Here is a 27,846-nt window from a genome sequence, read left to right as displayed (position 1 = left end):
TGTATGGCTAAGAACAAGCACTTGCCTTATCCAGGGCTTTGCTGAGAAATATCATGTCTGGCCTACCCTCTGTTCTGCATAGTGCCTCCATCTCCTCCAGAGGGCACAGTCACGGGGAGGCTCATATTTGTCTGTCTGTGAGACTGTTTACTGTCTTAAACTATATCCCTGGCCCTGGTCTGTCCCTGCAGGGAGGTTTGTGGTGAAGGCTGTATTAGTGTCTAGTAGAAGGCAGGCATCCCCTGTGCTGACTCTGCTTCCCACCTTCACAGTGGAGTGTGGCTATATTCCCCTTATCATCCTGTCACACTGCCCTGGCTTGGGTTCTGCTATGCTCGAGAGGCAGACAGCAGCTGGAAAGACTGTATGGCTCAGTCCCTCTTCCTGAGACACCTGACTTCTCTTCTCCCCTTCCCTCCTTAGTGTGCTAACCCACTGCTGGGTTTGACCAAGTTTGAGGATTGCTGTGGCAGCATAGGGCTCTTCTGGGGAGTGAACAGATGCATCTCATGCCCTCCTCGACCAGGTAAGTGCTGCTGCAGGAGAAGACTGTTTCCATGAAAGAATACAGAGTGACAGTCTGTGACTTCTCAATAAACAAAGTTGAGCTTTCTCTCCAGGGCCTGTGCAATCTAGGAGGATCCAGAACAGAGGGGCAGCTCTCAACAGCTGTGGAGGCACAAGGCAATACTTCAGGTCCCCTAGAGTTTGGAGGTCTTTTGTCAAAGGCCCCTGGGGAGGAAAGTGTCTTACAGCATCCAGAGTGATGCTTGCTTTGCTCTGGCTTCAGCCCACGCGCCAGGGAGGAGCGGCTTGGTTTGGGTGCTGGCTCAGAACGCTGCACTTTCTCCACAAACCGCCCCTGTAAAACCGCAACTCAGCCAGTGGTTTGCTCCTTGCCAGATACATTAGGAGAGAGAAACAGGAAAACAAGGGCCGTGGTTTTAGGAGGTACAGCCCTAGATTAGCCTAGGAGGCTGTAGACTTGGCCCTATAGAGTTACGGGCCTGCTCTAGGCCCGACGCGGGCTTGGCAGGGGCTCTGGAAATAACACTACATCAAACAATTGGCAGGAGTACACTCAGAGTCCATTCCAGGGGCACAGGAATCCAGCTCTGTTTTTCTGGTCTCTAGAGATGGACACTGACAGGGGATGGTGGGAGAGGGAGTGGGAATCCTCAGCTGCTTTGCTGGGGCACTGGACCCATGCCATAGTGCTGCTTCCTGGGGTGCTGTGGTTTCCAGGGAAGAAATCACACCCTTTGGGGGTAGGGGGAGTTTCCTGTGGACTGAATGATTCTAATGCTGCTCAGGATGGCTGCTTCACACCCCTCCCTGTGGGCAGGCACATTTGTCTGGTTATCCCAGAGTTCAAGCAAGGGAGAGCATGGCCAGGACACTGACCTCCTGGAAAGCTCAGTATGGCAGAGTGTCTTCAGGGACTGGGTAAGGTTGTAGGATTCTAGGCTGCTGAGGAGGGTGGGATGGTCTTCAGCCTATCAGTGCTGTGTTCTTCAGTCCTCTGTCTTATGGAGAAACACAGAATTAGCAGCAGCTGAACAAGTCACTGGATCCTGGCTGCTTAGCAAGGGCTTGCTGGTTGTAAAATAATGCTCAGAGGTGTATGCTTGCCCCTGCCTGTTCTCAAAAGGATGGTGCTTGCCCCTCTCCTCTGGCTAGCATGGAGCCAAGCAAATTAGAGTACCAAGTCTGGGGAGGGTTGGCAGGAGAGGTTTGGAGTCTTCAGGATTGGCTGGCTCTTGGCCCATGGTTAGGTTGACGCCCCCCCATTCTTGGACTTTGAATAAGGGAAGGTGGGATGAGGAAGGGAGGGGATTTGAAAGGAGCTGATTTGTCCAGCCAAAAACTCCTGAAAGCTTGTTTGGGGGAAAGGAGAAACTGGTCCTTCCAGCTGCTGGTACAGCATAGGGGCAGCACTCATCATCTACAGGAAACCCATAGCACTTGTTCTCTTAGGGGTGTTCACCGTCACTGAGCTAATCCAAGTCTCTGATCACACAAAGGAGTCATGGAAATGATAGCTATCACATCCACCTTGCTAAGCTTCCTGCTCTAGGACCCTAGCCCAGTAGCAGAGTGGTATGGAAATAGATGCTGTGCTTGACGTGCAGCTTTAGTGTGGGACTGGACTGAAGAAGACATGCCACCGCGCACGCACGCGCACACCCCTTCCCCCCCCCCCCCCCCCCCCCCGCATAACACTCAGGGAATGCAGGCTGCGGTTAGTGGGGGAAGGGCTCCTCCACCTGGAGAAGCTTTTTGGATTGAAGTACTGCTCTGCTGGAGCTTCAGCTTCCAGGCAGCTTGCAGAAGTGGCCTCTGGGCTAGTCATGGAGTAAGAAGAGAATACGGGCTGGCAAACAGTTATAGGTGTCTTATGGTGTAACAGACACCTTGGCTACAGAAGAGACCCTCTCCCTACCTGTCCTAATTTATCCCAGCATTTCTGTGGTGTGGTCAAAGGCTCACCTAGGACTACACCACAACCCACTGGGTTAGTGTCCAAGCTCTTACCCTGCCTGGGGTTTGCCCTACTAGAAATTTAGGAGTAGGAAACCAGCTTCAGTCTATGCTTTCTCCTGAGCCTTGCCTTGCCTCTCTCTACCACAGACACTCACTCTCTCCCTGTTCCTCCCCCACAGAGGGACTCAAGACACCCCTGAATGGAAGCTAATTAGGACTCATCCAGTCTGATAAGTCGAAGAAATAGCTGTGTTGCTGTGCATGGTCCTAACTCCTAGACTTTTGTTACAGGCAGCCTGAACTTATGCTGGGCTAACACATCACAGCAACTCAGCTCCTTCACCAACACAACACAAATGTCCAGTCAGACTTTCACTTCCCTTCTCCACTGAGGCTGCTTTCCATAGTCTTTGATCTCTTCCTGGCCAAATCCCAGGCCATTATTCCCATGTTCTCTTACTCAACTTCTTGGCTACTTGGCTACTCTAATATTTGCCAATCATCTCTTGTTCTTTTCAGTCTCACCTTCCCTTGGCTTACATGCCTCCATCCTCTCAGATCACTCCCTTCAAAATAAGTTCTAGGGTATTCAAGATCAGAAGGGGCCATTCGATCATTCTGTATATTGTAGGTCATTCATTTAACCTGCCACCCCGGTAGCATGCTCAACAACGCTAGTTAAACTAATGTGTTTGAGTGTCTATAGACCTATAGCCTTGGCCCTTTCACAGGTTCATCTCCTCTTCTCTCACAGATTCAATTACCACTTTTAAACAATAACTCACAGAGCTACCTCTTTGCTCCTGACAAATCTTCCTCCCTCCCTTTTTCCTTCCATCAATCCCATGTTTCAGGCCATCCCCTGACACCTCTCAAAAGCCTTACCATCAGCTTTGATTTAACATAGGCAAAGCGTATTTCCAGCTCTCTGGAAATGGCTGGATGTCTCCACCCATCTCTTACTAGCCCCTGCTCAAACATACCTCTTCAAGGAGGACTGGAAAATCATGGCCTTCCTAACATTTCAACAAGCTAGACAACTGAAAAAACAAATATACAAATACACTGGAGCAGCTAAACATCCCAGCCTGGTCCCATCATGCCCCAGCCTTTACTGGTAAACTGTCTCTCTAGACTGCAATCTCCTTGGGGAAATGGACCTTACACATGAAGTGCCTACATTGCTGGTTGGTGCTAAGAAAAAAGGATAACTAAATGTAATAGCACAGTGTGGTCACAGTGGGACAGGAGCAGCAGGTTAGTTTAGTGGAACATTTACCTCAGTTTCTTCTCTGATGTTTCCTGCACACTATAACACACCTCACATGAAAACTGAAGTTAGCAGAGACGTCTGGCCGTATCCAGACTCTACTAAAAATCAGTGTCTCGGGCAGCAAGTCAATCCAAACAAGTTCTCCATTTGTCTAGCCCTCGCCTGGCTGCACTTCCATACATTTGAAAGTGTTTACACTGAGCTAGTTTCTGCCATTTCTGTCTCTGGTTGCTGGAATGTTTGAAATTCCAAGAGTTGTCAGGTCTGGGTCCTGATTCATGGACTCCCCAGGTCAGTCAAGCAGAATTGGGAATTCTATTCTGACACCTGAAATGCCAGAGGTGCACAGAGCATGTACCATCACTGAGTTATGGTCTAACAACTTGGAGAGTGCGCAAAATGCAGGCCTGGTCTGAAAGAGACATTTAGGCTCTGAACATGGGGTCTGGACGCTCCTCAGGTGGGGACAACTCAGAGTGATGAACTCTAAGCATCAAGGGGAAGGCTTCTGAATACCAGTACCTTGACTGGAGAAAAGAGTCTCTAACTGTCTTTCCTCAGACACTGAAAGCCCTTGTTAGAGGAAACTTGGAGTGAAACTAGGGGCAGAGCAGTGATGGCACTCAGAAAATGGGTAAGATGACTCTGTTCCCCTGCCTCAGTTCTGCCTGAAGCACTAGTGTCAGATGCTATGAGAACACTAGTGTAAAAGCCCATCAACAGCTCAGCGCTGCTTTTTGCATTAGAGCAACTCAGCTCTTCCCTGTACTGTCCTTACCATGTATCTGCTTTACAGCCACTCTGACTTGCTCCTTGTGGTTTGCCCTACGTGGGGCTGTTTAGAGAGCAGCGAATCAGGGACGTGTTCAAAGAAGATAGAGAGGCACATGGAAGCTCTGCACCTTCCCAGCTAGCCTGAGTTTCAGCTAAAATAAGCAAGAGCTGGTTGGTCTCCACAGAAAGGCTCTGTAGAAAAGAATTGCCTGGTGGCACAGGCAGTGGGAAGACCCCCCAGGGCACACATTCTTTACCATAATTTTTCACATCCCTATGGAAATAATCTGATGAGAGCCAGACAGGCATATGTCCATTTGTCCCTCTGAGCTCAACAAACAGAGAAGCAGCAGTTTGAACAAGGGGCACCTCCCCTGAGGTCCAGCTGCTTCTGGAACACAGGACAACCAAGCAGCCATGGAACTGGGAGCTATCAGACACTTCTAAAATGCAAATGTCTCACCCTGCTGTCTGCAAAGAGCACAGATGGTTATTTCATGTTGCAAGGGGTGAAACCTGCCTCCTATGGAAAGTATATCAGTCCTTGTGCCAGTCTCACAGCTGTCACCGATGGCCAAGAAGTCATACACAGAGATCAAGGCCTGGGATATTCAATTCAATACACACTAGTAATGTGGGGTTCATTCCCTGATATTCACCCACCCTGCAGAGTTTGAGGGTTGTACTAGACACAGATTTGTGATTATCTTTGAAATCGATGGAGTTTGGGTCTCTTTGGGTCCAGAAATCCAAGGGTATAAGGCATGGAAGGAACAGCTGAGTCTCTCCCCTATGGCATTTATTGCCAGGGGATACTGGTACCTAGCAAGGATAAGTATGGAAATTCTCTTTGCGAGCTATCACCCAACAAAGTTACCACATGTAACCTCACACTCTGAACAGGGATCAGAGAGAAAAAGGGGAAGTGGAGGATGGGCAGAGAGAACCTGGTGATAGGCAGAGGAAGCAGGCAATGATCTTGAAGATAGTCACTGGAAACCAAATGCTGGAGTGGTGGGGGGAAAGGCCAGTGTGTGATATATTTCCTTGTTTGTACCAAGCCCAATGGCCACATGATTCTTTGCTTGCCACACATGCTCCTGGGCATGCTGGGAGAAGACTGAACAAGGTGACACAAAGCAGAGCTTTGGCAGAGCCCCACAGGCAAGAAGGTGGCAGAAACTTAGTACTTCTTCTCTTTACAAGGCTCTAAGATGCTGATGTTGAAGTCTGTTATTTCAAGAAACGTGGCCCACAGCATTGCCAGATTCTCAGGCCAGCACTATCCCAGCACGAGGCAGCAAAGGAAAGACAGGGAGAGGCAAATAGCTCTAAAAATGCTTGCAAGCAAGAAGAGAGCCTGACTCTGAGGCAGTGTGGGAAGGGGCTGGCAGTCTTGTGCCAGGGAATCATCTGCCCTTTATATCTGGTATCTCCTCAGCAGTCAAACTGTCCAGTTCTCAGAGGTCTGCTTATTCTAGCTTAGTGGGGGCCAAACTTTTTGGTAGGTGTACCATGAGATAAGCCCCATATCTTCCCCAACTGCCACTCTGATCCCCTTCCCCTGCCCAATCTGCTGCTCTTACCTGCTTCCTCCCCTATCTGCCACAAGCCACACACAGAAACTGTGTTATTTGCACCACATGTGCTGCAGGTTGGCTACCTTTGCTCTAGTCCATCTGGAGGGATAGGGGCAAAGAAAAAGGAAATGGGGGTGAGGAAGAGAATAAAGAGGTGCACAATTTGCCTCTCTCTCTCCTCAGTGCCCCCTTCTTTCCTTCCCCTTCCCTTATCCTTTGTATTTTAATGATATCATTTCTTTCTATTTAGTACCTCTGCTCTCTGCAAGTCCATTCATAGCATCTGACAAAGTAACACAGCCTATGAAAGCTTATGTCCCTCTGAAAAAGTTACTCCATAAGATGCCACATTGCCCTGCCAGATACCACGCTGATAAGCATAGGATTGACAGAAGAGATTAAGAAAAGCTGAGGAAGGTGGGAGAAGGGTAGAGGCAGAGAAGTGAAGAGGCTCCAGCAGCCTCTGACTGTCTCTCCTGGCAAGCTCCCTAGCTGGCTAAATATGCCTGGGATGAAAGAAGCCTGTAAGATAGAGGCAGATCTGGCTGGCTGCCCACCCACAGGTTTGAGAGCTATTGGCAGCAGTTATTTGGTCACACAAGTTTCCTTTCCAGTGCAATAATCCCTTCTTCAGACTGTTTGCAGACTTCACACACTCTCCCCACTGGGGGGCAGCCCATTAAGGGGCTGAAACCCGACCTCCACTCAGGGAGCACCTGGGCCATCTCACGAACCTGCACCTGCTCCATCTGGAAAGCCAAGCTCCATCTGGAAAGTGGGGGAGCGCCGCTGCTGAAGGAGTGGATATGATATGATATGATAGCAGCTCTTTGAAGGCCACTATTTTATTTGTATTTCTCCTGCATTTTTCAAGTTTTTGTCTTGGAGAAAAATCTGAATTTACTGGAAAGTTGAATCATATAGTGTCTGGCCCCATGTCTGTAGCATTCCCCAGAGGGACCTCCCACCATGTCTGGCACAGCTGGCAAGGGATGGCAGCTCACCCAGCTGGAGCCACAGTCATTAGCTGTGCTAAACGCTATTGCAAGCAGCATACCATTCTCTGCTCTGCACCCTTGGCAGAGACAGCTGGAATCTTCATGCAAATCAAGCCCTGGTCTGTCCTTGCCACAGGCAGATAGGGGAGAATGCAGGCAAAAGAGACTGAAAACACATGACAAAGCCTCCAAAAGGAGCTGCTTGTATTGCTATGGCTCTGTCTGCCACAGATGTTGGTCTCCTCATGATGGTGCACCGTGGGGAGTTGTACATGTGGAAAGGAAAGGAAGCTACAGCATTGCTTATCCAGTGGGAGCCCAGCAAGCCTGAGGAACATTTCTTACTTCCTGCATGGAAGCCTTGTTTTGCCTGTCACTCATGAGCAACAAAGTGGGATGCAGCATCCAGGTTATACTGTACAGCAAATCCCATGAGCATTTAGGACAATAAAGCAGGGGGTTCTTGTACCCATGGAAACTGCCATGGAGGCAGAATAGAGCTACTTGTGCTAAAAGTTACCTCAGACACCAGGGTTGACACTCTGAGGCTGTTGCCAGTGCCTGCAGAATCTTTACTGAGCAAAGTTGGGCCTGTCACTTCACAAGTGGTACCTCCAGTAGCACAATGGTTCTCACAGGGGCCTTGGGGAAAGCCCTGACACTGAAGGGGAAAGGTCCCTCTTTGCCATAGATCTGTACAGGACCCTTCAGCCCAGCACTGGTTGTGTAGCAGTTTTAGCTAGGCCTGCTTTTACCTTTCCAAACATAAGGACATAAGAACTGACATTTACTAGATCAGGCCCTAGGTCCATCTTGCACAGCCTCCTGTGTCACACAGGGGCAGAGAATGGATGCTGAAAGCGAGAGTGAACTGGGTCTGACCAGGGTTCTGTCCACGGTTCCTCTCTCGCTTGCAGCCTCCAGCATTCAAGGTCTAGGAAGTTCTGATTCAGAGGCTGTACCACTGCCTCCTGTGCTCAATAGCTACTGATGCCCCAAGAATTCCTCCAAGAATTTGTTCAGCCCCTTTTTTGAATCTGATTAAACTGCCAGCTTTTACTACATCTGGCAGTAATAAGTTCCACACTTTAATTACATGCTGTGTGAAAAAGAACTTCCTTTTGTTGGTTTTTGTGGGGGCCGAGGGGGATCCAGGAAAGGGTCAGCTGGGTTGTGGCCACAAACCCAGAACGTACAGATGAGTACTTTCGACCACTGGAGTAGAATTAGGCATAAACGCGTACTGGTTCAAACAAAGATGGCTTTACTTACACTGTCGAGATGTACAGCATAGGAAGAAAGTTAACTTTAAACTTCAGTTACAGTTTAACGGAGGAGCTCTGATAAGATGAGATATCTTTCTAACGGGTCTGAACACGAGCATGCAGGACACGGGGGTACATCAGGGATGGTCGGCGACGGGGAGTCGTCGGCGGTTGATCAGTCCGCCACGTTCACTCCGAGATGGGCGTGGAGTTCTCCAACTTGGGCGGAAACTGCTCCAACCTTTTATACGGCTAGCGAGCCAATTGCTAGTCGCCATGTAGGAATAATTTGGAACCAGCCAATAGTAATGTGTGAATTTGCATATGAGTGGCGGGAACCTTTCCACGTTGGGGTTCTCCACCGTGCCGAGAAATTCCCTCATACAAAATCTCACCGTGCCTTGTGCTAGAAAGTTCTGCTGTGCCGAGGCACTCAACCACTAAGCTCTGCTCTGACAGTTTTAAACTTATGACCTGCTAGTTTCATTTTGTGACCCCTTGTTCTTGTATTGTGAGAGATAGTAACTAATAATTCCCTGTTTACTTTCTCTTCATGATTTAGTATTTTGTAAACTCTTTACAAAATTAGAGATTACCAAAGAGGAGTATACCTCCTCTGCTCGCACTTGTAGGGAGGCAGTTAGACAGGCCAAAGCTACCATGGAGAGGATGGCATTCCAAGTTAAGGATAACAAGAAATTGTTTTTTAGATATATAGGGAGTAAAAGGAAGGCCCAGGGTGGAATAGGACCCCTACTAAATGGGCAGAAGCAACTGGTGACGGACAGGGGGGACAAGGCTGAACTCCTCAACGAGTTCTTTGCCTCATTGTTCCTAAGCGAGGGGCACGACAAGTCTCTCACTGGGGTTGTAGAGAGGCAGCAGCAAGACGCCAGACTACCAAGCGTAGACCCTGAGATGGTGCAGAGGCACTTGGAGGAACTGGATGCGTTTAAGTTGGCAGGCCCGGATGAGCTCCATCGGAGGGTACTGAAGGCACTGGCTGATGTCATTGCGCAGCCATTGGTGGGGATATTTGAATGCTCATGGCGCACGGGCCAGGTCCCGGAGGACTGGAAAAGGGCCAATGTGGTCCCCATTTTCAAGAAGGGGAGAAAGGAGGACCTGGGCAACTATAGGCCAGTCAGTCTCACCTCCATCCTAGGCAAAGTCTTTGAAAAAATTATCCAGGCTCACATTTGCGAGAGCCCGGCAGGACAAATTATGCTGAGGGGAAACCAGCACGGGTTCGTAGCAGGTAGATCATGCCTGACTAATCTAGTCTCTTTCTATGACCAGGTTACAAAACACCTGGACGCAGGAGTAGGGGTTGACGTCATTTACTTAGACTTCAGGAAGGCCTTTGATACGGTATCCCATCCCATACTGGTGAACAAGTTAAGAGGCTGTGACTTAGATGACTACACAGTCCGGTGGGTGGCGAATTGGCTAGAGGGTCGTACCCAGAGAGTCGTAGTGGATGGGTCGGTATCGACCTGGAAGGGTGTGGGCAGTGGGGTCCCGCAGGGCTCGGTCCTTGGACCGATATTCTTCAATGTCTTCATCAGCGACTTGGACGAGGGAGTGAAGTATACTCTGTCCAAGTTTGCAGATGACACAAAACAGTGGGGAGAAGTGGACACACAGGAAGGCAGGGAACAACTACAAGCAGACCTGGACAGGTTGGACATATGGGCGGAAAACAACAGAATGCAATTCAACAAGGAGAAATGCAAAGTGCTGCACCTAGGGAGGAAAAATGTCCAGCATACATACTGCCTAGGAAATGACCTGCTTGGAGGCACGGAAGCAGAAACATGAACATGAGTCGGCAGTGTGATGAAGCCATCAGAAAAGCTAATGGCACTTTATCATGCATCAGCAGATGCATGATGAACAGAACCAAGGAGGTGATACTTCCCCACTATCGGGCGCTGGTCAGACCGCAGTTGGAATACTGCATGCAGTTTTGGGTGCCACACTTCAAGAGGGATGTGGATAACCTGGAGAGGGTCCAGAGAAGGGCCACACGTATGGTTAAGGGCTTGCAGGCCAAGCCCTATGAGGAGAGACTAGGGCACCTGGACCTCTTCATCGTCCGCAAGAGAAGGCTGAGAGGCGACCTTGTGGCTGCCTGTCAGTTCATCATGGGGACACAGGAGGGAATTGGTGAGGCTTTACTCACCAAGGCGCCCCTGGGGGTTACAAGAAATAATGGCCATAAGCTAGTAGAGAACAGATTTAGACTGAACATTAGGAAGAACTTCACAGAGTGGCCAAGGTCTGGAATGGGGTCCCAAGGGAGGTGGTGCTCTCCCCTACCCTGGGGGTCTTCAAGAGGAGGTTAGATAGGCATCTAGCTGGGGTCATCTAAACCCAGCACTCTTTCCTGCCTATGCAGGGGGTTGGAGTCGATGATCTATTGAGGTCCCTTCCGACCCTAACATCTATGAATCTATGAATCTCTAAACTCTTGTCCTCCCTTAAGTATCTTATTTCTAAACTGAGTAGACCTAGCCTTTTTAGTCTCTCATCATGTGGAACACCTAGGTAATGTGGAACCACTGCCCAGCCCTAGGTGTTATCAGTCCTGCCTTTCCTTTGCATTAAGTCAGCAAAGCCAAAAGGTGGACACTGGTGTATGGGCCATTCATTGTCTCTACACTACCCAGGTTTTGGCACTCTGGAGAAGTGACTCCAGCTTCAATTTATTTTCAAGTGAGGATTATGTTCAATGAGCTAATGTCTCGCTCAGCATAATTCTGTTGTTTCACAAGACAGACAAATGCCTACTATATAGAACCCCAACATGCCACTTATCATCCTTGTTGCCCTTCTCTATAACATTTCTGAGATGTGGGGACCAGACCAGAACTGGGCACAATATTCAAGGTGTGAGGCATTATCTTTAGGAAGCGAACTTAGTCACTTCCATGCCTAGCAATGTGTCTGCTTCTTAGGATGCAGTCTCTGGCATGGCTCCCCTTTGGAGCCCATGGCTGAGGTGGGGTATTTGCCTTTCTGCTGGCAATGATCTCAGCAGCTAGGGTCTGAGCTTTTTCCACACAGGGAGTGAGTACATGTTAGACTAGGCTGAAACAGCAGTGATCCTCTTTGATTCTTTGCTCAGTCTAGGAGGAGAAGATTTTTCACTCCTCCTAGTGATTTTACACTCCTCCTAGGAGGTGGATTCACACTCTTGCTTCTCCCTGGCTTGATTTCTTGTTTAGCCTGTTGACTAAAAGCATAGCAGGCTGAATGTAGGATCTCTTGGGGGCAGCACACTGACAAAATCACTAGCTCCGGTGACTTAGATCATCATCTGACAGCCACAGCATTGATGCTGTCCTAGGTTTCTCATACCAGTGCTACACATTTTCCTTGTACAGCCTTGTTCCTTGCCATTTACTGCACCATTTGATGCTTCTCTGAGTTGGTCACCTCTCCTCTTGTTAGAACCTGCCTCTCCTTCCCTCAGGAGGGCCCTGCTCCCTACTATGCACTGGCTCCCTTACATCTTAGCATCAGCAATGACTCACGATCCCTGCAATGGGTGTCTCTGCCCTTACAGAGCTTCCTAATGATACCTATTAAACACATACCCATCCTGCAGCACTCCAAATCAGCACATTGTTTTCATCTACTCTTCACTCCACAGGGCAGATTTTCCATACACATAACAGCCAGCATGAGCCCTGGGAGCCCAAGGCTGTACGTTGAATGTACTGCTGTTCCTTTGTCCAGGGTGTGAGCTAATTGCACCTGGCCTCCCAGTGAGTGCTCTGAGACAGGACCCCACTCGTTGCCCAAGTGTAAGGGCTCATGTGTAAGGAATGTCCCAGTTTGGGACACTCCTGTGCTTGCAGACATTACAGACCAGTGACACTCAGAGCTGTGAGGCTGAGCTGACAGTGGGGTGGGGAAAGAGCTGCTCCTGCCAGTGGAAGTCTGGTGTGCAGACACCTGGAGAGCAGTCACCTTTCACAGCAGAGCCTGTAGGGAGACAGGGCTTGGAGGTCAGATGCTTCTAATCTGGAGCCAGGGCTCCATGCCTTCAAACAAGCCTGAAACTCCTCTGCCCAGCAGATGCTGCCAGCTGCTCCCTGTGTTCCCAGTTCAAGGCTCCTACTCAACCTTCCGAAGAGAAGCAGACATGTATAGGAGCCCAGGATCTATCTGGCTGCTGATGCTGACCCAGGCACTGCGACTTCCCAGGCTGAACACCAAATTGATTTTCTTCCAGCCACTTCCCCTTACTAAATTCTTGAGTAATAACCTCCTCTTTCCCAGGGCCATGAGCTGGGAGGTTTGGGGTGGCTGGTGAGTTCAGAGGCAGTTTTTCCTTTGAGGATTTGACAAGCTCAGGAGGCTTGTCAGTGAGGCCCTAAGGGACCATGACCCCAGGGGGAGGGGAGTTCAGGAAGAGTGGTTGCTCCTCGAGGGAGTGATCCTCAATGCACAAGCTAATTCTATTCCATCTCGGAGGAAAAGTAGCAAGAGGGCACAGCAGCCCTCCTGGCTCTCCAGGGATCTAGCAGACCCTTTCTTTTTAGCCTCAGGAGGTCTGCTAGAATGGAGGATGGAATTCACCTCCAAGGAGGAATATTCTGTGCTGGTCCGGTCCTGCAGAGAGCAAACCAGGAAAGCCAAGGCTGCAACTGAACTCCAACTAGCTTCCAGCATCAAGGACAATAAAAAGTCCTTTTTCAGATATGTGGGGAGCCAGAGGAAAAGCCAGGGCAACATTGGACCCTGCTGAACCAGATGGGACAACTGACAACTGACGCCCAGGAAAAAAACAACCTACTAAATGGGTACTTTGCGTCAGTCTTTCATCAGTCCATGGGACATCCATGCCTACTACAGGACAGGGAGGTCTGGATGAGGGAGCTCCCCTGCCCTCCATCAATGCTGACCTTGTAAAGGAACACCTTGAGAGGCTGGATACCTTCAAGTTAGCTGGCCCTGACAATCTACACCCCAGGGTACTCAAGGAGCTGGCAAGCATCATAGCCCAGCCTCTGGCATGGATCTTTGAAAACTCGTGGTGCTCTGGCATAGTGCCCGAAGACTGGAAGAAGGCCAATGTGGTGCCTATCTTCAAGAAAGGGAGGAAAGTGGATCCAGCAAACTATAGGCCCATCAGCCTGACTTCTATCCTGGGGAAGATCTTAGAAAAGTTTATTAAAGAGGCCATCTATAATGGATTGGCCAATGCCAACATCCTGAGGGATAGCCAGCACGGGTTTGTTGCAGGTAGGTTTTGCTTGACCAAACTCATTTCCTTCTATCACCAGGTGACCTATCACCTGGACAAGGGAGAAGAGATTGATGTCATATATCTTGACTTCAAAAAAGCCTTCGATCTGGTATCCTATGATCACCTCTTGGTGAAACTGGCCAATTGTGGCCTTGGATCCACCATGATCCACTGGCTGGGAAATTGGCTCCGTGGTCGGAGCCAGAGGGTAGTCATTGACAGAAGTCACTCATCATGGTGCCCTGTGACCACTGGGGTCCCCTAAGGCTCTGTCCTTGGATCCATATTGTTCAACATCTTCATTAATGATGTGAACATTGGAGTCAGAAGCAGACTGGCCAAGTTCACTGATGACACCAAACTTTGGGGCAAAGCATCCACACCAGAAGACAGGAGGGCGATCCAGGCTGACCTGGATAGGCTTAGCAAATGGGCGGATGAGAACCTGATGATGTTTAACACTGAAAAATGCAAGGTTCTCCACCTTGGGAGAAAAAACCTGCAGCATCCTTATAGGCTCGGCAGTGCTACATTGGCTAGCACTACAAAAGAAAGAAACTTGGGGATCATCATTGACCACAAGATGAACATGAGTCTGCAATGTGATGCTGTGGCTAGTAAAGCTACCTAAATGCTGGCTTGCATCCATAGATGCTTCTCAAGAAAATCCCGGGACATCATTCTCCCCTTGTACTCGGCCTTGGTGAGGCCGCAGCTGGAGAACTGTGTCCAGTTTTGGGCTCCACAATTCAAAAAGGATGTGGAGAAGCTTGAGAGAGTCCAGAGAAGAGCCACGCGCATGATCAGAGGTTAGGAAAACAAACCTTACGACAACAGGCTGAGAGCCCTGGGGCTCTTTAGCCTGGAAAAGCGCAGGCTCAGGGGTGATCTGATGGCCACCTATAAGTTTATCAGGGGTGACCACCAGTATCTGGGGGAACGTTTGTTCACCAGAGCGCCCCAAGGGATGACGACTAGGTTGAATGGTCATAAACTACCGCAAGACCGTTTCAGGCTGCACATAAGGAAGTATTTCTTTACTGTCCAGGCCCCCAAGGTCTGGAACAGCCTGCCATCGGAGGTTGTTCAAGCACCTACATTGAACACCTTCAAGGGTAAATTGGATGCTTATCTTGCTGGGATCCTATGACCCCAGCTGACTTCCTGCCCTTCAGGCAGGGGGCTGGACTTGATGATCTTCCAAGGTCCCTTCCAGCCCTAATGTCTATGAAATCTATGAAATCTATGATTCATTCCATTGGCTTTCCAGTGACATCAAATTTTAAGGAAGGAAATAGCCCGTTACTTAAGTAACCAAGTACAAGCTGAGCGTTAATGCACATCCTCTTGTGACCATTTGCTGACTTTTCTCCGTGGTCATATCCTGACAGAACGAGAGCAGCCTCTGGCCAACACTTCAGACACTGCATCTCAGTTGCCCTTGGTACAGCGAGAGCTGCTCACATTACATTAGTACGACAGGGTTTGGGAGCAGGGCTTATTTACTAAATTAAACTGTTCTTTTACAGTTTCACGAATAACCTGCTGACTTACCAAGTAACTCTTTGAATCTGAATTATACCGATGCTGAGCTGGTGCTCAAATAATGTTCTCAGTATTTTTTTTACTCTATTCATTGTATTTCCAGGACGGGGGTCTGTTTTTCTCTACAGACTTTCTGGAGAAGCAGCTACCCTGCTTGACTGCTCACACACCACAGTGCTGTGTATCTTATCAGTGATCACACAGTGCCAGGGCCAACGAATGTTTCTTGGTACATTAATGTCCTCACCCCGCATAAGGATGACACAGTAGGACTGACTAGGAATCTCCCAGCAGTCCCAGTCCCAGTGTAAGTTGGGCTAGAGATTTGTTTTTTTCTTTATTCACATTTTGGAACTTGAACCCTACCTAGGGTCCTACCCAGCCCCTGCAATCCTGATGGCCATTCCCCCAGGCTGCACTGGCCAGGCACCAGCCTCACCAGCCTTCGAATATCCTCAAAGCATCTCTGGTTGCTGCTTGGGGCTGAGCTGGAGAGGTGGTGAATGGACTTCTGTTCTGGGTCCTTTCTCTATTGAAGCCAAGCTTACCGGCAGCACAGGTTCTCTCTGCTTCCCATAGAGCATCACTCACCGAAGAAGTCATTTAGTGTAGCCACAGATGCTGAGTACTCTCTCCCTTGCATCTTTTAGAAGGTGATGAACAGTTTGATGTTCTCTTGTCTTTAGTTTCCTGAACTTCTCACCTGGGAGTGAAGTGAGAAACAATCTCCTACGGACTGGTTCTGCAAGATGTTGCCTGTGGTGAACATAGAGCTGTCTTAATGGTCTTTATTGATTAATTCAGGAAGCCCCAATATGCAAGTTGCTTCCTACCACCAAGGGCTTGCAATATGATGGCAGATATGATACCAGGTGTGAGAATTATAAGTGCTAGACGAGGCATAGGGGGCAGTATGGCCACATGGCTCTTCAACTATTGTGCATACATCTTGTTCCCACTTACACTCCACAGCATGTTAAAAATAATTCCCACCCCAGGAAAACCACCCTGTGCACAACACTTATGCTTGTCCTTGCTCAGTCATAGTTTCATAGTTGGTAGGGTTGGAAGGGACCTGAGGAGATCATCTAGTCCAACCCCCTGCCGTGGCAGAGTACTGGGGTCAAACAACCCCGGCCAGATGTTCGACCAGCCTCCTTTTAAAGACCCCCAGGGTAGGAGCCAGCACCACTTCTTTTGGAAGTTGGTTCCAGGTCCTAGCTGCCCTGACAGTGAAATAGCGCTTCCTAATGTCTAGCCTGAAACTACCCTCTGCTAGCTTGTGTCTGTTGTTTCTTATAACTCCTGGGATTGCTCGGGGTAACAGGGACTCTCCCAATGCCTGCTGGTCCCCCTTGACTAGTTTGTAGACTGCCACTAGTTCCCCTCTCAGCCTTCTCTTTTGGAGGCTGAACAGGTTCAGGTCCCTTAGCCTCTCCTCGTAGGGCCTGTCCTGCTGACCCCTGATCATGCGGGTGGCCCTCCTTTGGACCCTCTCCATATTGGCCACATCCCTCCTGAAGCGCGGCACCCAGAACTGGACGCAGTACTCCAGCTGCGGCCTGACCAGTGTCGCATAGAGGGGGAGGATCACCTCCTTGGACCTGCTTGAGATGCATCTGTGGATGCACTACAAGGTATGGTTGGCCTTTCTGACCGCGTCCCCACACTGTCGGCCCATGTTCATTGTGGCATCGATGATGACTCCAAGATCCTTTTCTGTCTCAACACTGGCGAGAAGGGAGTTCCCCAGCCTGTAGGTGTGCCGCTGGTTCTTCCTCCCCAGGTACATTACCCTGCACTTGTCAGTGTTGAACCCCATCCTGTTCTCTTCGGCCCACCCCTGTAACCTGTCTAGATCTGCTTGCAGCCTGTTCCTTCCTACTAGTGTACCTACTTCACCCCACATATTAGTGTCATCTGTGAACTTGAACAGGGTGCTTTCTACCCCCTCACCCAAGTCACTGATGAAGATGTTGAATAGTGAGGGCCCAGGGACCGAGCTCTGGGGAACCCCACTGCCTACATCCCTCCAGGTCGAATAAGACCCGTCCACCACCACCCTCTGGTCCCCAGCCCTCATCCTCAAAATTCACTTTCTTTCACTCTAAAACATAGTGCCTGACTTTTGCCTCTTTGAAATTTATAGGCTGAGTTTTACTTGTCTATAAAAAGTTTTGTGAGATTTAATTGTGCAGGTTATAAGCCATTTTTAAGACCACAAAACTATTTTAAGCAACTATTTAAATTTTCTCTCAGGAAATCATGTGCAGCCAGAGCAGAAAGATCCTTGTAAAAGGAGGAAAAGTTAATAAATGAGCCCTTAGCTGTTATTCCAGCACCTCATCAAGGGCCTGTGTCATTCCTTCCACTTCCATGTTCCTTGTCACATGCCACTGGATGATCCAGGCAGGGGACCTGAGACATCATGGTGATGAAGAGGTGGCTGATCTCAGGTGTTAGAATTGCATCATATAGCTGTCACCTACCAACAGGATCCAACAACTTGGAAAATGCAGCTAGGCCAGTACCCAAGTACTCCCTGGGAATCTTCAAACTTCATAAATCAGCAGGCTTGGGGCAGCTTCTCAGCTCTGAGCCCCAGGCTCCCTCAAAAGGTTTGTTAATGTATGTAGGAGATACCTCTTAATTGTACTACCCATGTGCTCAGGCTATTGAGGCTATTTTTAAGTAAAATTTCCTGATCAGAGGCAGGATGCAGCATCATCTCCTATCAATAAGGATAGAAATGTGTAAGGACCCAGGACCTGATGGCCTTTCTAATCTCCTGCTTGTCCATGGGCCCACACTTATGTGATGGGTCATTGGATGGGTGAGGGGATTATACCTCTCTTGCCCATGTGTAGGACCTTTGTGATCCTGTTGTAATTTATTTCACAATAGGAGACAAACATTTGTCAGTGCAAGGCTGGGTCAGTGGGTTGGAATGCACCTATGGCTGATGCAGATTCCATATCATGATTCCATATCATGCTCTGTAACATTCACTGTGGGCTTCCAGTGCATCAATCACAAGGCCCCTTTGTATGGGGCAAGTTCTTCGGGGGGGGGACATATAGGCCTCCACCAGGACTGCAACTGCTGGATGAATGCTGCTGAGGGAGGGCACCATTTCCATGTGTTCAAAGTCTGACTTTCCCATGTCCCTCATTAATCTCCAGCATCATCTATGCTGAACCTCAAGTTACACCTGATACCATATCCAACAAGGATACTTGCATAGCTCTTAAGGGTGACTTTAACCTCCTGGGTGGTGGCGTTCCGTGGGTCTCCAGTGCCTGGGGACCAATGCATGCATTTGCGCTTCCCCCACCATCCATGCCCAATCACTGAGTGGGGAGGAGGGGGTCCCCTGTCAGCAGAGCCTAGAAACACTGGTGGCAGAACTGGAAGTGCTGGCAGCGAAACCAGGAGTGCCACCGGGGGACTTAGTACCTCCTGGAGGGCCCACTTGGTGCCCCTCCTCCCCCCCAGGCTGGTGCCCAGGCACATGGCCTCCCCCGCCCCCCCCTCCATTGGTACATCAGTGCTCCTGGGGTCTTGCATCTTGAACAATGATGCTTTGTGCTCAGAAAGAACTTTCCATTAGAGCAGTGGTTTTCAACCTATGGTCTGCAGACCCCTGGGGGTCCACAGAGTATGTCTAAGGGGTCCGTGAAAGATCACTGTGATCAATCAAAAGTATGTGAATACCCACACTAGGAAAATAGAAATTGTCCTAATGGCCAGTTCCCACTGCTCTAGTCTATAGCTGATGTGGCTTCCCAGTGGGAAGGGTCCTTTCTTCTGTTACCCCTAATGACATGACAGGAGAATCATTACTTTGTATGTATTCTTTGTCTCTAGTCTAGTCTCAAATTGTGGGTTTCATTCATCTGGAGCTACTCAACCTAAGTGCCACTTGTTCATATGATTTACAGGAAAATGACACAAGTGGGTTCAGATTCATATTTGAGCCCAGTTTCTTGAGGATCTGAGTTAGGCTTACAGCACCAAAAGCATGGATTTGTGGCTGAATCTTCATGCAGGATTCTGTGCCTTGCTGCAGGTGGTGTGAATGAATCAGGACCTTGCTTGTCACATTATTCTTGGTCAGGCCATGCTTCAGGGAAACCTGGCTGTTTGTGGGATGATGATAAGATAACCATGTTGTAGAGTGGTGTTGCTGTGTTTCGTCCGGAAGAATTTGGGTTCTTCACTTTGGGACTTGACCTCAACTTACATTAACACTGCCTAGAGAGGGATAAGATGGCAGCTGTCCTTCATCTGTGGATTCTAAATTATCAGCATGTGTGTTGTCTCCCAGAGCTGATTTGCATCTTCCCGTTCTAATTGGATGGCATTGAAAGGAAGTGGCTAGAAATGTGGGGGAGATTCAGAGGCTGAGAACAAGGTCACAGACCAGATGAGAGACCATGGTCTTGGGGACCACTGAGGAACTTAGTTCTTCCAAATGCTCTGCCCACAGGAAGCTCTAGGACAGAATGAGGCTGGCTGCTTGTTTATCATGGAAAGAAATGGGAAAAGTCATTACATTATTAGAGCATCTTTCAAAGAGGAAAATCCTAACCCCCAAATACTTGAATTCTTGTGAAAGCCTCTTGTCATGGGAAAGTCTGAGAAAAGTCAAACAAGCACCCTTTATGTTATCGTAAAATCATTGTTATGATAAGAATGATAGTAAAAATGATGTAACCCCCTTTACTTATATATGATAATAATCTAAAACCATGCAAAACACAAACATCACCACACTGCATAGGGATAAAGTCCAATAGTTAGGGGAATCATGCTCAGTACATCTCAAGCTGAGGGGATGAAGGCCAGAGGTGGTATTTTCAGTAGTCCCTAAAACCCACTTTCAAAAGTAACCTAGTCACCTAGAAGCCTCAGTTTAATGCAAAGTCAATGGGACTTAGGCACTAAAGACACAGAGGTTTTGGAACATGTTACCATAGGGCTTGTTATGAAAATCTACTCTGAGTTATGGCATATTCAGCCATAGTCAGAACCTAGCCTTCTTGGAGGTTAAAGGTGAACAGCTTAACTCCTGAGCATGTCTGGCAGCTGGGAAACTGACTGATGCTTTCACATCCTTCATTGTGAAGTGGATACTCTAAAACAGCTGCTATTCAGGCACTTCCCTTTTCTCTCTTGTCCCCTATGAAGCCAGCTGCGTTTACCTGAATATAGATAACTTCATCCTGACCTTGCATATATGCAGAGTAGCCTAAACAGAGTTTTAGATTTAAATAACACAAGACACAATCATGTCAGTGGCAGGAAAGAGAAGCACTGGTCCTTGTTCTATAGACTCTTCCCTTAGAGACTACCCTCTGAAATCAGTGGGAATGCTGTGACCAGGGGTCTTTTGAAATTACTCTGTTATATAGTGAGTAACAACTGGTTGAATAGTAGGTGGAAAAAATTCAAGTAGTAGGCAAGGGACGGAGAGATGTTATAGGGAGATCTGAAAAGGGATGATGTGGAGAGGCAGCTCCAGAGACAGGCTAGTGTAGTTAAGGAGAAGGCTCACACACCAGCAGCAAAGTGGTTGAGTGCAAGGCTGAAGAGGAAGGCATTAGACTTAGGAGAGTGTGTGGGGGATGGTCTTTGATCAGCTGTATCAATTAGCCCTTGTCAATTTTGTGACTACCACTGAACAATGCAGCATGCATGTGAGCTAAGATCATGGCAGGAAAGGTAGGATCAGGGATACATTAAACTTACATTAAACTTAATGAGATTAGGGATACATTAAGCTAGTGAGTAAAAATCAGAGGTTTGAGTTAAGGTGGAAGAAAGAGGACGTGGAATTATGGAGTTTTGCCATAATTCCTTAAGCTATATGTTTTCTTCCTAGCTCATCCAGTGATTGAGTATGGATACCTGGAATGTCCCCAGGGGTACAAGAAGCTGAATCAGAGCCACTGTCAAGGTAAGGCCCCATTTCCAGTCCACTATCTGTCAGGCGGAGCAGAATATAGATAGGTAGGATCCCTAAAACAGATCAATTGGCAAAATTATATTTGAAGAACCATGTGCCTTAAAAGTGTGAAAAAATAGTTTCATTTTAATTGTATGTAAATATTGCATGACTGAGAGCTTGTATAGCTGATTAACAGCAATATCAACATGGCAAAAGTCACCAGATACATCACAAGAACAATCTTAACTCTGATCCACCAGGTACATTTGCTAAGTCCCGTGCTGTGCATAAGTTGGTGATCTCCATGTCTACGTTCAGCACATACTTAGTAATGTTAAGCAGAAGGGATGTGTATGTTTCTTGAGGCAACTCTACCCCTTAGTTACTAAGGAAGCTTTGTATGGGAGTTTGTTTAATTTTTTTTTCAGGAAAGGGAGCTGAAACCATGAAAATGAGTTAGTGCATAAATCTTTCTATACTGACTACATAAACTTTCTACAGTTCGAGGTTCCTCAGAGTCTGTTTTAAACTGGGGTAGGGCTTCCCCTTTGCATCTCTCATCCCCAAAGCCCCCTCTGCCCTCACTCAGGGCAATGATGTCTCTGTATCACTCATTATCTATATCCTCTTTGCTTCATATCAGGCAATAAAGCTTGTGTTTTCCACATTCTGGTTGAAATCTGGAATTTCCTGATTCCATTTTCATGATTCATAATGATCTAAGAAGTGGCAGTCAAAAAATGCATCAAAGAGACTGGATATAGTCCAAGCAAGCCCACGGCCAGTAGTCCACTAACTCACCTCCTCTAGCAGGGACTTTCCATGAGTCAAACTTGAGTTTTCCCACAGAGTCCTGTGGGACAGTTTTCACGAAGGTAGTGGCTTTGATTCCCCATGATGGTTTGACTGTGTTTTTGGTATGACTTGTAGCATTGGGTGTGTGTTAGGAGGGAAGAAGATGTGGTCTGGAGCCACCCCAGGGGCCTTTCTGAGCCAGGCAGAAGACATACTGTCCTGCAGGTGCTCTGTTGCCTTGAGGTGCCATCTGTACTCACATTCATGTATACTTGCTTTGGCCGTGGGATGTGTTTTAGGAACTTAAGCACTAGCTCAGAATCTGAATTGAAAGACCAAGAATGCAATTTGTCTGATAGAGCATCAGAGAAGAACCATCCAGGTTAACTGAGATCCTCACCAGCAGAGTGTGATGATGAGAGCTTAATGCATTTTTTAAGACCATTGGCCATGAGATGGGAGCTCAGCTGTCAGGAGGCCAAGATGCTGTGTGATTAACTGAGCTTTGGCTTTGTAGGCTCTTGTGTAAGCATTGATGAAGGAATGCAGCAGCATTCTAGCTAAAGCTAAGAGGACCTTGGGAAACCTCCTGGCTCTGATCTGTAAATCCAGCAAGCCAGTGTGGGTTTCCCCTGTTCCCTTGCTGCAGACAAACAAATTACCTATCTCCATTTCCAAGGATACTCCCTGTCCTTTGCTTGCTGTGGACCATGGTGCAACCTTGAAGAGGCAAGCCTGTTACTGTGTCCAATCAAGAACAGTGGAAAGATCCGACACTAGTTAGCATTACCTTGAGGCCATCTAAACAGATTGCAGGAAACACTATCCAGACTCATTTCTCTGGAAGTCAGCTGGGCTGCACACCATGAATACTCCAGAGCCAATAGTTGGAAGCTGGAGCTGCAGTGTCTCCAGTGGATTTGCTGATTGCTGTTGATTACTGATGGGCTGAGGGCTTCAGCTCTGCTATTCACAAAAGCAGTGCAAGTGCTGGAGAAGGAGGCTCCTGGTGCTCCCCGCATATGACTCTGTGCATCAGGGAACATGGCACTGGGAGGAGAAACCCAGCTGCTAGGCCTACAATTGTCTTGCAGGCCTGGGTGGGAAAAGATAGAGACCCCTCCTTTGGCTGAGCTACAAGTCTTGTTGCTGCCAACTGAAATATGCAGGAGGACTGAGCACACATAGAATCATAGAATCATAGAAGTAGGGTCGGAAGGGACCTTGTAGATCTTCAAGTCCGACCCCCTGCCTGGGCAGGAGGAAAACTGGGCTCAAATGACCCCAGCCAGGTAGGCATCGAGCCGCTTCTTAAAGACCCCCAGGGTAGGAGCCAGCACCACTTCCCTTGGAAGTTGGTTCCAGATCCTAGCCGCCCTAACTGTGAAGTAGTTCTTACGGATGTCTAATCTAAACCTACTCTCCAACAACTTGTGGCCATTATTCCTTGTTATCCGGGGGGCGCTAGGGGAAACAAGGTCTCCCCCAAACCCTTCTGGTCCCCCCTAGTGAGTTTATAGACAGTCACAAGGTCACCCCTCAGCCTTCTCTTGTGAAGGCTGTACAGGTTCAGGTCCCGTAGCTTCTCATTGTAGGGTCTGTCCTGCTGCCCCCGGATCATGCGGGTGGCCCTCCTCTGGACCCTCTCAATGTTGTCCACATCCCTCTTGAAGTGGGGTGCCCAGAACTGGACACAGTACTCCAGCTGTGGCCTGACCAGTGTCGCGTAGAGGGGGAGGATCACCTCCTTGGCCCTACTTAAGATGCACCTGTGGATGCACGATAAGGTTCGGTTAGCCTTGCCGACCGTGACCTCGCATTGTCAGCCCATGTTCATCTTGGAGTCAGTGATGACTCCAAGATCCCTTTCTGCCTCCATGCTCTCAAGAAGGGAGTTTCCCATCTTATAAGTGTGCTGCTGGTTACTACTGCCTAAGTGCAGCACCCTGCACTTGTCAGTATTGAAACACATCCTGTCCACCCTTGCAACCTATCCAGGTCTTTCTGCAGTCTTTCCCTTCCTACTAGCATGCCCACCTCACCCCAAATTTTGGTATCATCAGCAAATTTGAACAGGTTGCTTTTCACCCCGTTGTCCAAATCGCTCATAAAGAAATTGAACAGTGCAGGCCCAAGGACCGAGCCCTGGGGGACTTCACTGCCCTCTTCCCCCCAGGTCGAATATGACCCGTCCACCACCACCCTCTGAGTATGACCCTTCAGCCAATTTGCAATCCATCTGACTCTGTAGGCATCGATGCCACAGTCGCCTAGTTTTTTAATGAGGATGGGGTGGTTGACAGTGTCAAAGGCCTTGCTGAAGTCCAGAAAGACTACATCCACGGTGACACCTGCATCCAATGCTTTTGTGACCTGATCGTAAAAGGCAGTCAGGTTGGTTTGACATGACCTGCCCCTAATGAAACCGTGCTGGTTGCCCTTGAGCATCATCCCCGATGCTGGCCCATCACAGATGTGCTCCTTGATGATCTTCTCAAAGAGTTTCCCCAGGATTGAGGTAAGACTGACGAGCCTATAGTTGCCCGTGTCCTCCCTCCTCCCTTTTTTAAAGATGGGGACCACATTGGCCATCTTCCAATCATCTGGCACCTGGCCCAAGCACCACGAGCGCTTGTAAAGCCATGCCAAGGGCCCTGCAATAACCCCTGCTAGCTCCCTTAACACCCTGGGGTGGACAGCGTCTGGACCTGCTGACTTGAATACATCCAGCCCCTTCAGAAGCACTCTAACCCGGTCTTCCTCAACCTTAGGTCTTGAGGCGTTCCCCTCGAGTCCTCTTGAAATACGGTGGGGGAGTCCCGGTCCCTGCACAAGAAAACGGAGGTGAAGAATTTGTTAAAGAGGTCTGCCTTCTCCTCTGGCGCAACCACCAGATTGCCCAGCGCATCTTGCAGGGGCCCCACATTTCCCAGTGCCTTCTTCATCCTCCCTATATATTTGAAAAAGGACTTTTTATTATCTTTGATCTTGGATGCTAGCCCTAGCTCTATGTCCGCCTTAGCTTTCCTAACAGCCCCCCTACAGGCCTGAGCAGTGGAGGTATACTCTTCTTTGGAGATAGCCCCCACCTTCAACCAGGTGTACGCCACCTTTTTGGCAACCAGGCATTCCCAGACGTCCTTGGTGAGCCAGGGAGGCTTTTGGGCACTCTTGCCCACCTTGCTTCTTTTTGGGATCGTCACCCCTTGGGCCCTGAGTATCGTCTCATTAAGGAACAACCACTCATCTTGGGCACTGAAGTCTAGGGCTACCGCTTTGCTGCAGGCCCTTGTCACCCTGTGCTGGATGATGAATCATCGCCAAGATTACCCCAGGAGGTTCACATGGTCATGGGATGATCCCAGTGACCATGCCGGTGCCCATACCCTGCTGCAGAACATACCAAGGGCCCTGGGCAGAGGATGCATGGGAGCTGTGGAGCCTGGCGCTTGCTCATGCTCATCTTTGACTTGGACTCAGTTTACTCATCAAACACTGATATGCTTGGCCTCTCTACAAACTAACCAGGACCTCTGCTGTGTGTTGTAAGTTCCAGCAGACTCCCCTCTGCTGCCTGTGCCTGGACCCTGAGTCAGGAGGTTTTTTGCACTAACAGTCCTGTACGAAGTGGAAGAAAATGGCTAGGTTCCTGGCTGGGGTCAGCAACTGGACTGCTTGCAGCTCTGGCCTTGTAGGTTCCTCTTTTCTCTGAGCCCGGTTGTTATGGGTGCAGCCCCAGTCCCAGAGCACAGTTGGGGACTGGGGTGGGGCATGTGGTGTAGGGCTGACAGCACTTCTGGGAGACTTCCATTCTACTTAGGGCAGCCTCATTGCACTGCCAGAGAAATACAAGGTAGTTGGAGTGGGGCCAGGATCTAGCCCTCTGTTTTAAATTAGGCATACAAAAGCCCATCCCCCTCTGCTGGTATAACTTGTGCTGCTCATTACTCTAATACTTTATATCCTTCAGCTTGTTCAGATGCTAGGTGACTCAGATCCCTTGGGACTATGTCAGTAAGACAAGCTAGTCAAGCACTGCCAGCTCACCAGAGAGAATAAACCCTATGGCCTATATTGAAGATAAAGCCCCTGCCTGAGATAGGGGTCCAGGCAGGCCTGGGGTTTGGCCCTCAGAACGTACAGGTCATGAATTCTGTTCTGGCTGAATAGCAGGGTGCTGCATTGCCTGATGCCCTCCCCACTGCTTCTTCTTCCAACAGGATGGGAGAAGGCCCAGAAATGGCAGAGAGATGGTGGATCAGGGACTTAGTGTTATGTACAGATTTTCTCTTTTTTCTTGTGGTGGGAGGTCATTTTCAGTCATCTGAGGGAGTGTCTCTGCAATGAAGAGGATGAGCCCTTTGGTTTTAAGCAGTTCTCTACCATACGGCAGCTCATCTGGTCCTCTGTCAGAGGAGCAGAAGGCATGTCTCTTGCCTATCAGTGCTGCAGCTCATGCTGGGGATGTCATCAGGCCAGCTGACAGCTGCAGAATCCTAGTCCCACCTCTCCCACCAATTCACTGTGTGATCTCAGCCCAGTTCCTTTCCTGTGATAAGGCAAGGAATTTTCTAGATAAAAAATATGTCTCTCTCTCTTTGTTGTTTAGGTCTAGATTTGATATGATGCCACACCAGAAATCACTGGTGAAGCTGGTGTTGAGCAGAACTGTAAAGTGGGTGAGAAGGGAGAGGGTGATGTCTATGTCCAAAGGGGAATCAGCTTCTCAGCTGTCTCTCCACTATCTCTCAGCTTGGCATTTGCTTTCTGAAGCAACTGATTGTATGTCTCTAGAGGTCTGCCTTCTCTGTGTACCATGCAGCAGTGAAGATTTTGCTGGAGAGCAAGGTCTGCTTGCGTTTGGTTCTTCCCAGTGGTAATGGCACTAAAATTTTCTCTGAGGGTGAGGCTGACTGCGTCATCTTGGTCTTAAGGCCTTGTGAGTTCTGTAGTTTAGCTCCAACCTCTGCCTGGAATACAGGCCACAGGGAGTGATTAAGCTGCCTGCCCCAGACTGGCACTTCCAAAAACAGCATCTCCAGTCACAAGAGGTGGCACCAACCCATTGGCTGTTACTCACACCTAGACTTGTGGCACCTTCTCACTAATTCTGGCTGAGCAGTGATGCTTCCAGAAATGTCATGGTATAAATGACTGCTTATGGCAAAGGGGTGTAGGTAAACTGCCACCCCCCTGTGTATGGTCCCTGGGTTACAAGGCTTGTACTGTATCAGTGCAGAGACATATTACCCTTCATCTGGGTTTCAGCTTGTACAATCTAGGCTCTTGAGTGAAAAGTACCAGCCTTGCTAGGTTTCTCTTGCTCTGGGAAGGGGATGCTGGGTCTGTCTGAAGCCAGCAGAAGGGGTTAGATGCCCTGTGTGGTGGTGAGGAGAGAGATCTTAAACCATGGCCTATGTACCATGGGAACTATCTGAATTGTGTGTGTTCTACCAAGTCACTTCATACCCATTTCTTAAGAAGGCAGTACACAACCAGCAGTTTGGGAGCAGCAGCAATAGGGGAATGGGCTCTTGTCTGCTGTGTTTTGTGACTCTGCTTAGTCATAGATTTCATAGATGTTTAGGGTTGGAAGGGACCTCAGTAGATCATCAAGTCTGACCCCCTGCCCCAGGCAGAAAAGAGCACTGGGGTCAGATAACCTTACCTAGGTGCTTGTCTAGTCTACTCTTAAAGACCTCCAAGGTAAGGGAGAGCACCACCTCCCTTGGAAGCCCATTCCTGATTTTGGCAACCCTTATCATAAATAATTTTTTTCTAATGTCTAATCTAAATATGCTCTCCATCAGCTTATGGTTGTTGTTCCTAGTAACTCCAAGGGGTGCCCTGGTAAACAGAGTACACCCTATTCCTTGCTCCCCCACAAGATGAATCTGTAGATGGCCACAAGATCCCCTCTCA

The 27,846-nt window shown here is 48.7% G+C and overlaps 1 protein-coding gene across 9 annotated transcripts in view; it reads left to right on the top strand.

Annotated features, from left to right (window-relative positions):
* The window catches only part of LTBP2 (latent transforming growth factor beta binding protein 2), a 160,068-nt gene that overhangs the window by 100,658 nt on the left and 31,564 nt on the right, over nucleotides 1–27,846 (top strand). For 8 of the 9 annotated variants that reach the window (XM_059723087.1, XM_014611323.3, XM_006268352.4 and 5 more), the window contains exons 8-9: nucleotides 424–526; nucleotides 21,064–21,138. In XM_059723087.1, coding sequence (XP_059579070.1) covers nucleotides 424–526; nucleotides 21,064–21,138 — 178 coding nt within the window. The remainder of the gene's footprint in view (nucleotides 1–423; nucleotides 527–21,063; nucleotides 21,139–27,846) is intronic. The other variant, XM_014611321.3, reaches the window with a different exon arrangement.

Source organism: Alligator mississippiensis, chromosome 2 (assembly GCF_030867095.1).
Source record: "Alligator mississippiensis isolate rAllMis1 chromosome 2, rAllMis1, whole genome shotgun sequence".
Taxonomy (NCBI): Eukaryota; Metazoa; Chordata; order Crocodylia; family Alligatoridae; genus Alligator; species Alligator mississippiensis.
The sequence above is the reverse complement of the archived record's forward strand: the minus strand, read 5'-3'. Positions and strand labels throughout refer to the sequence as shown.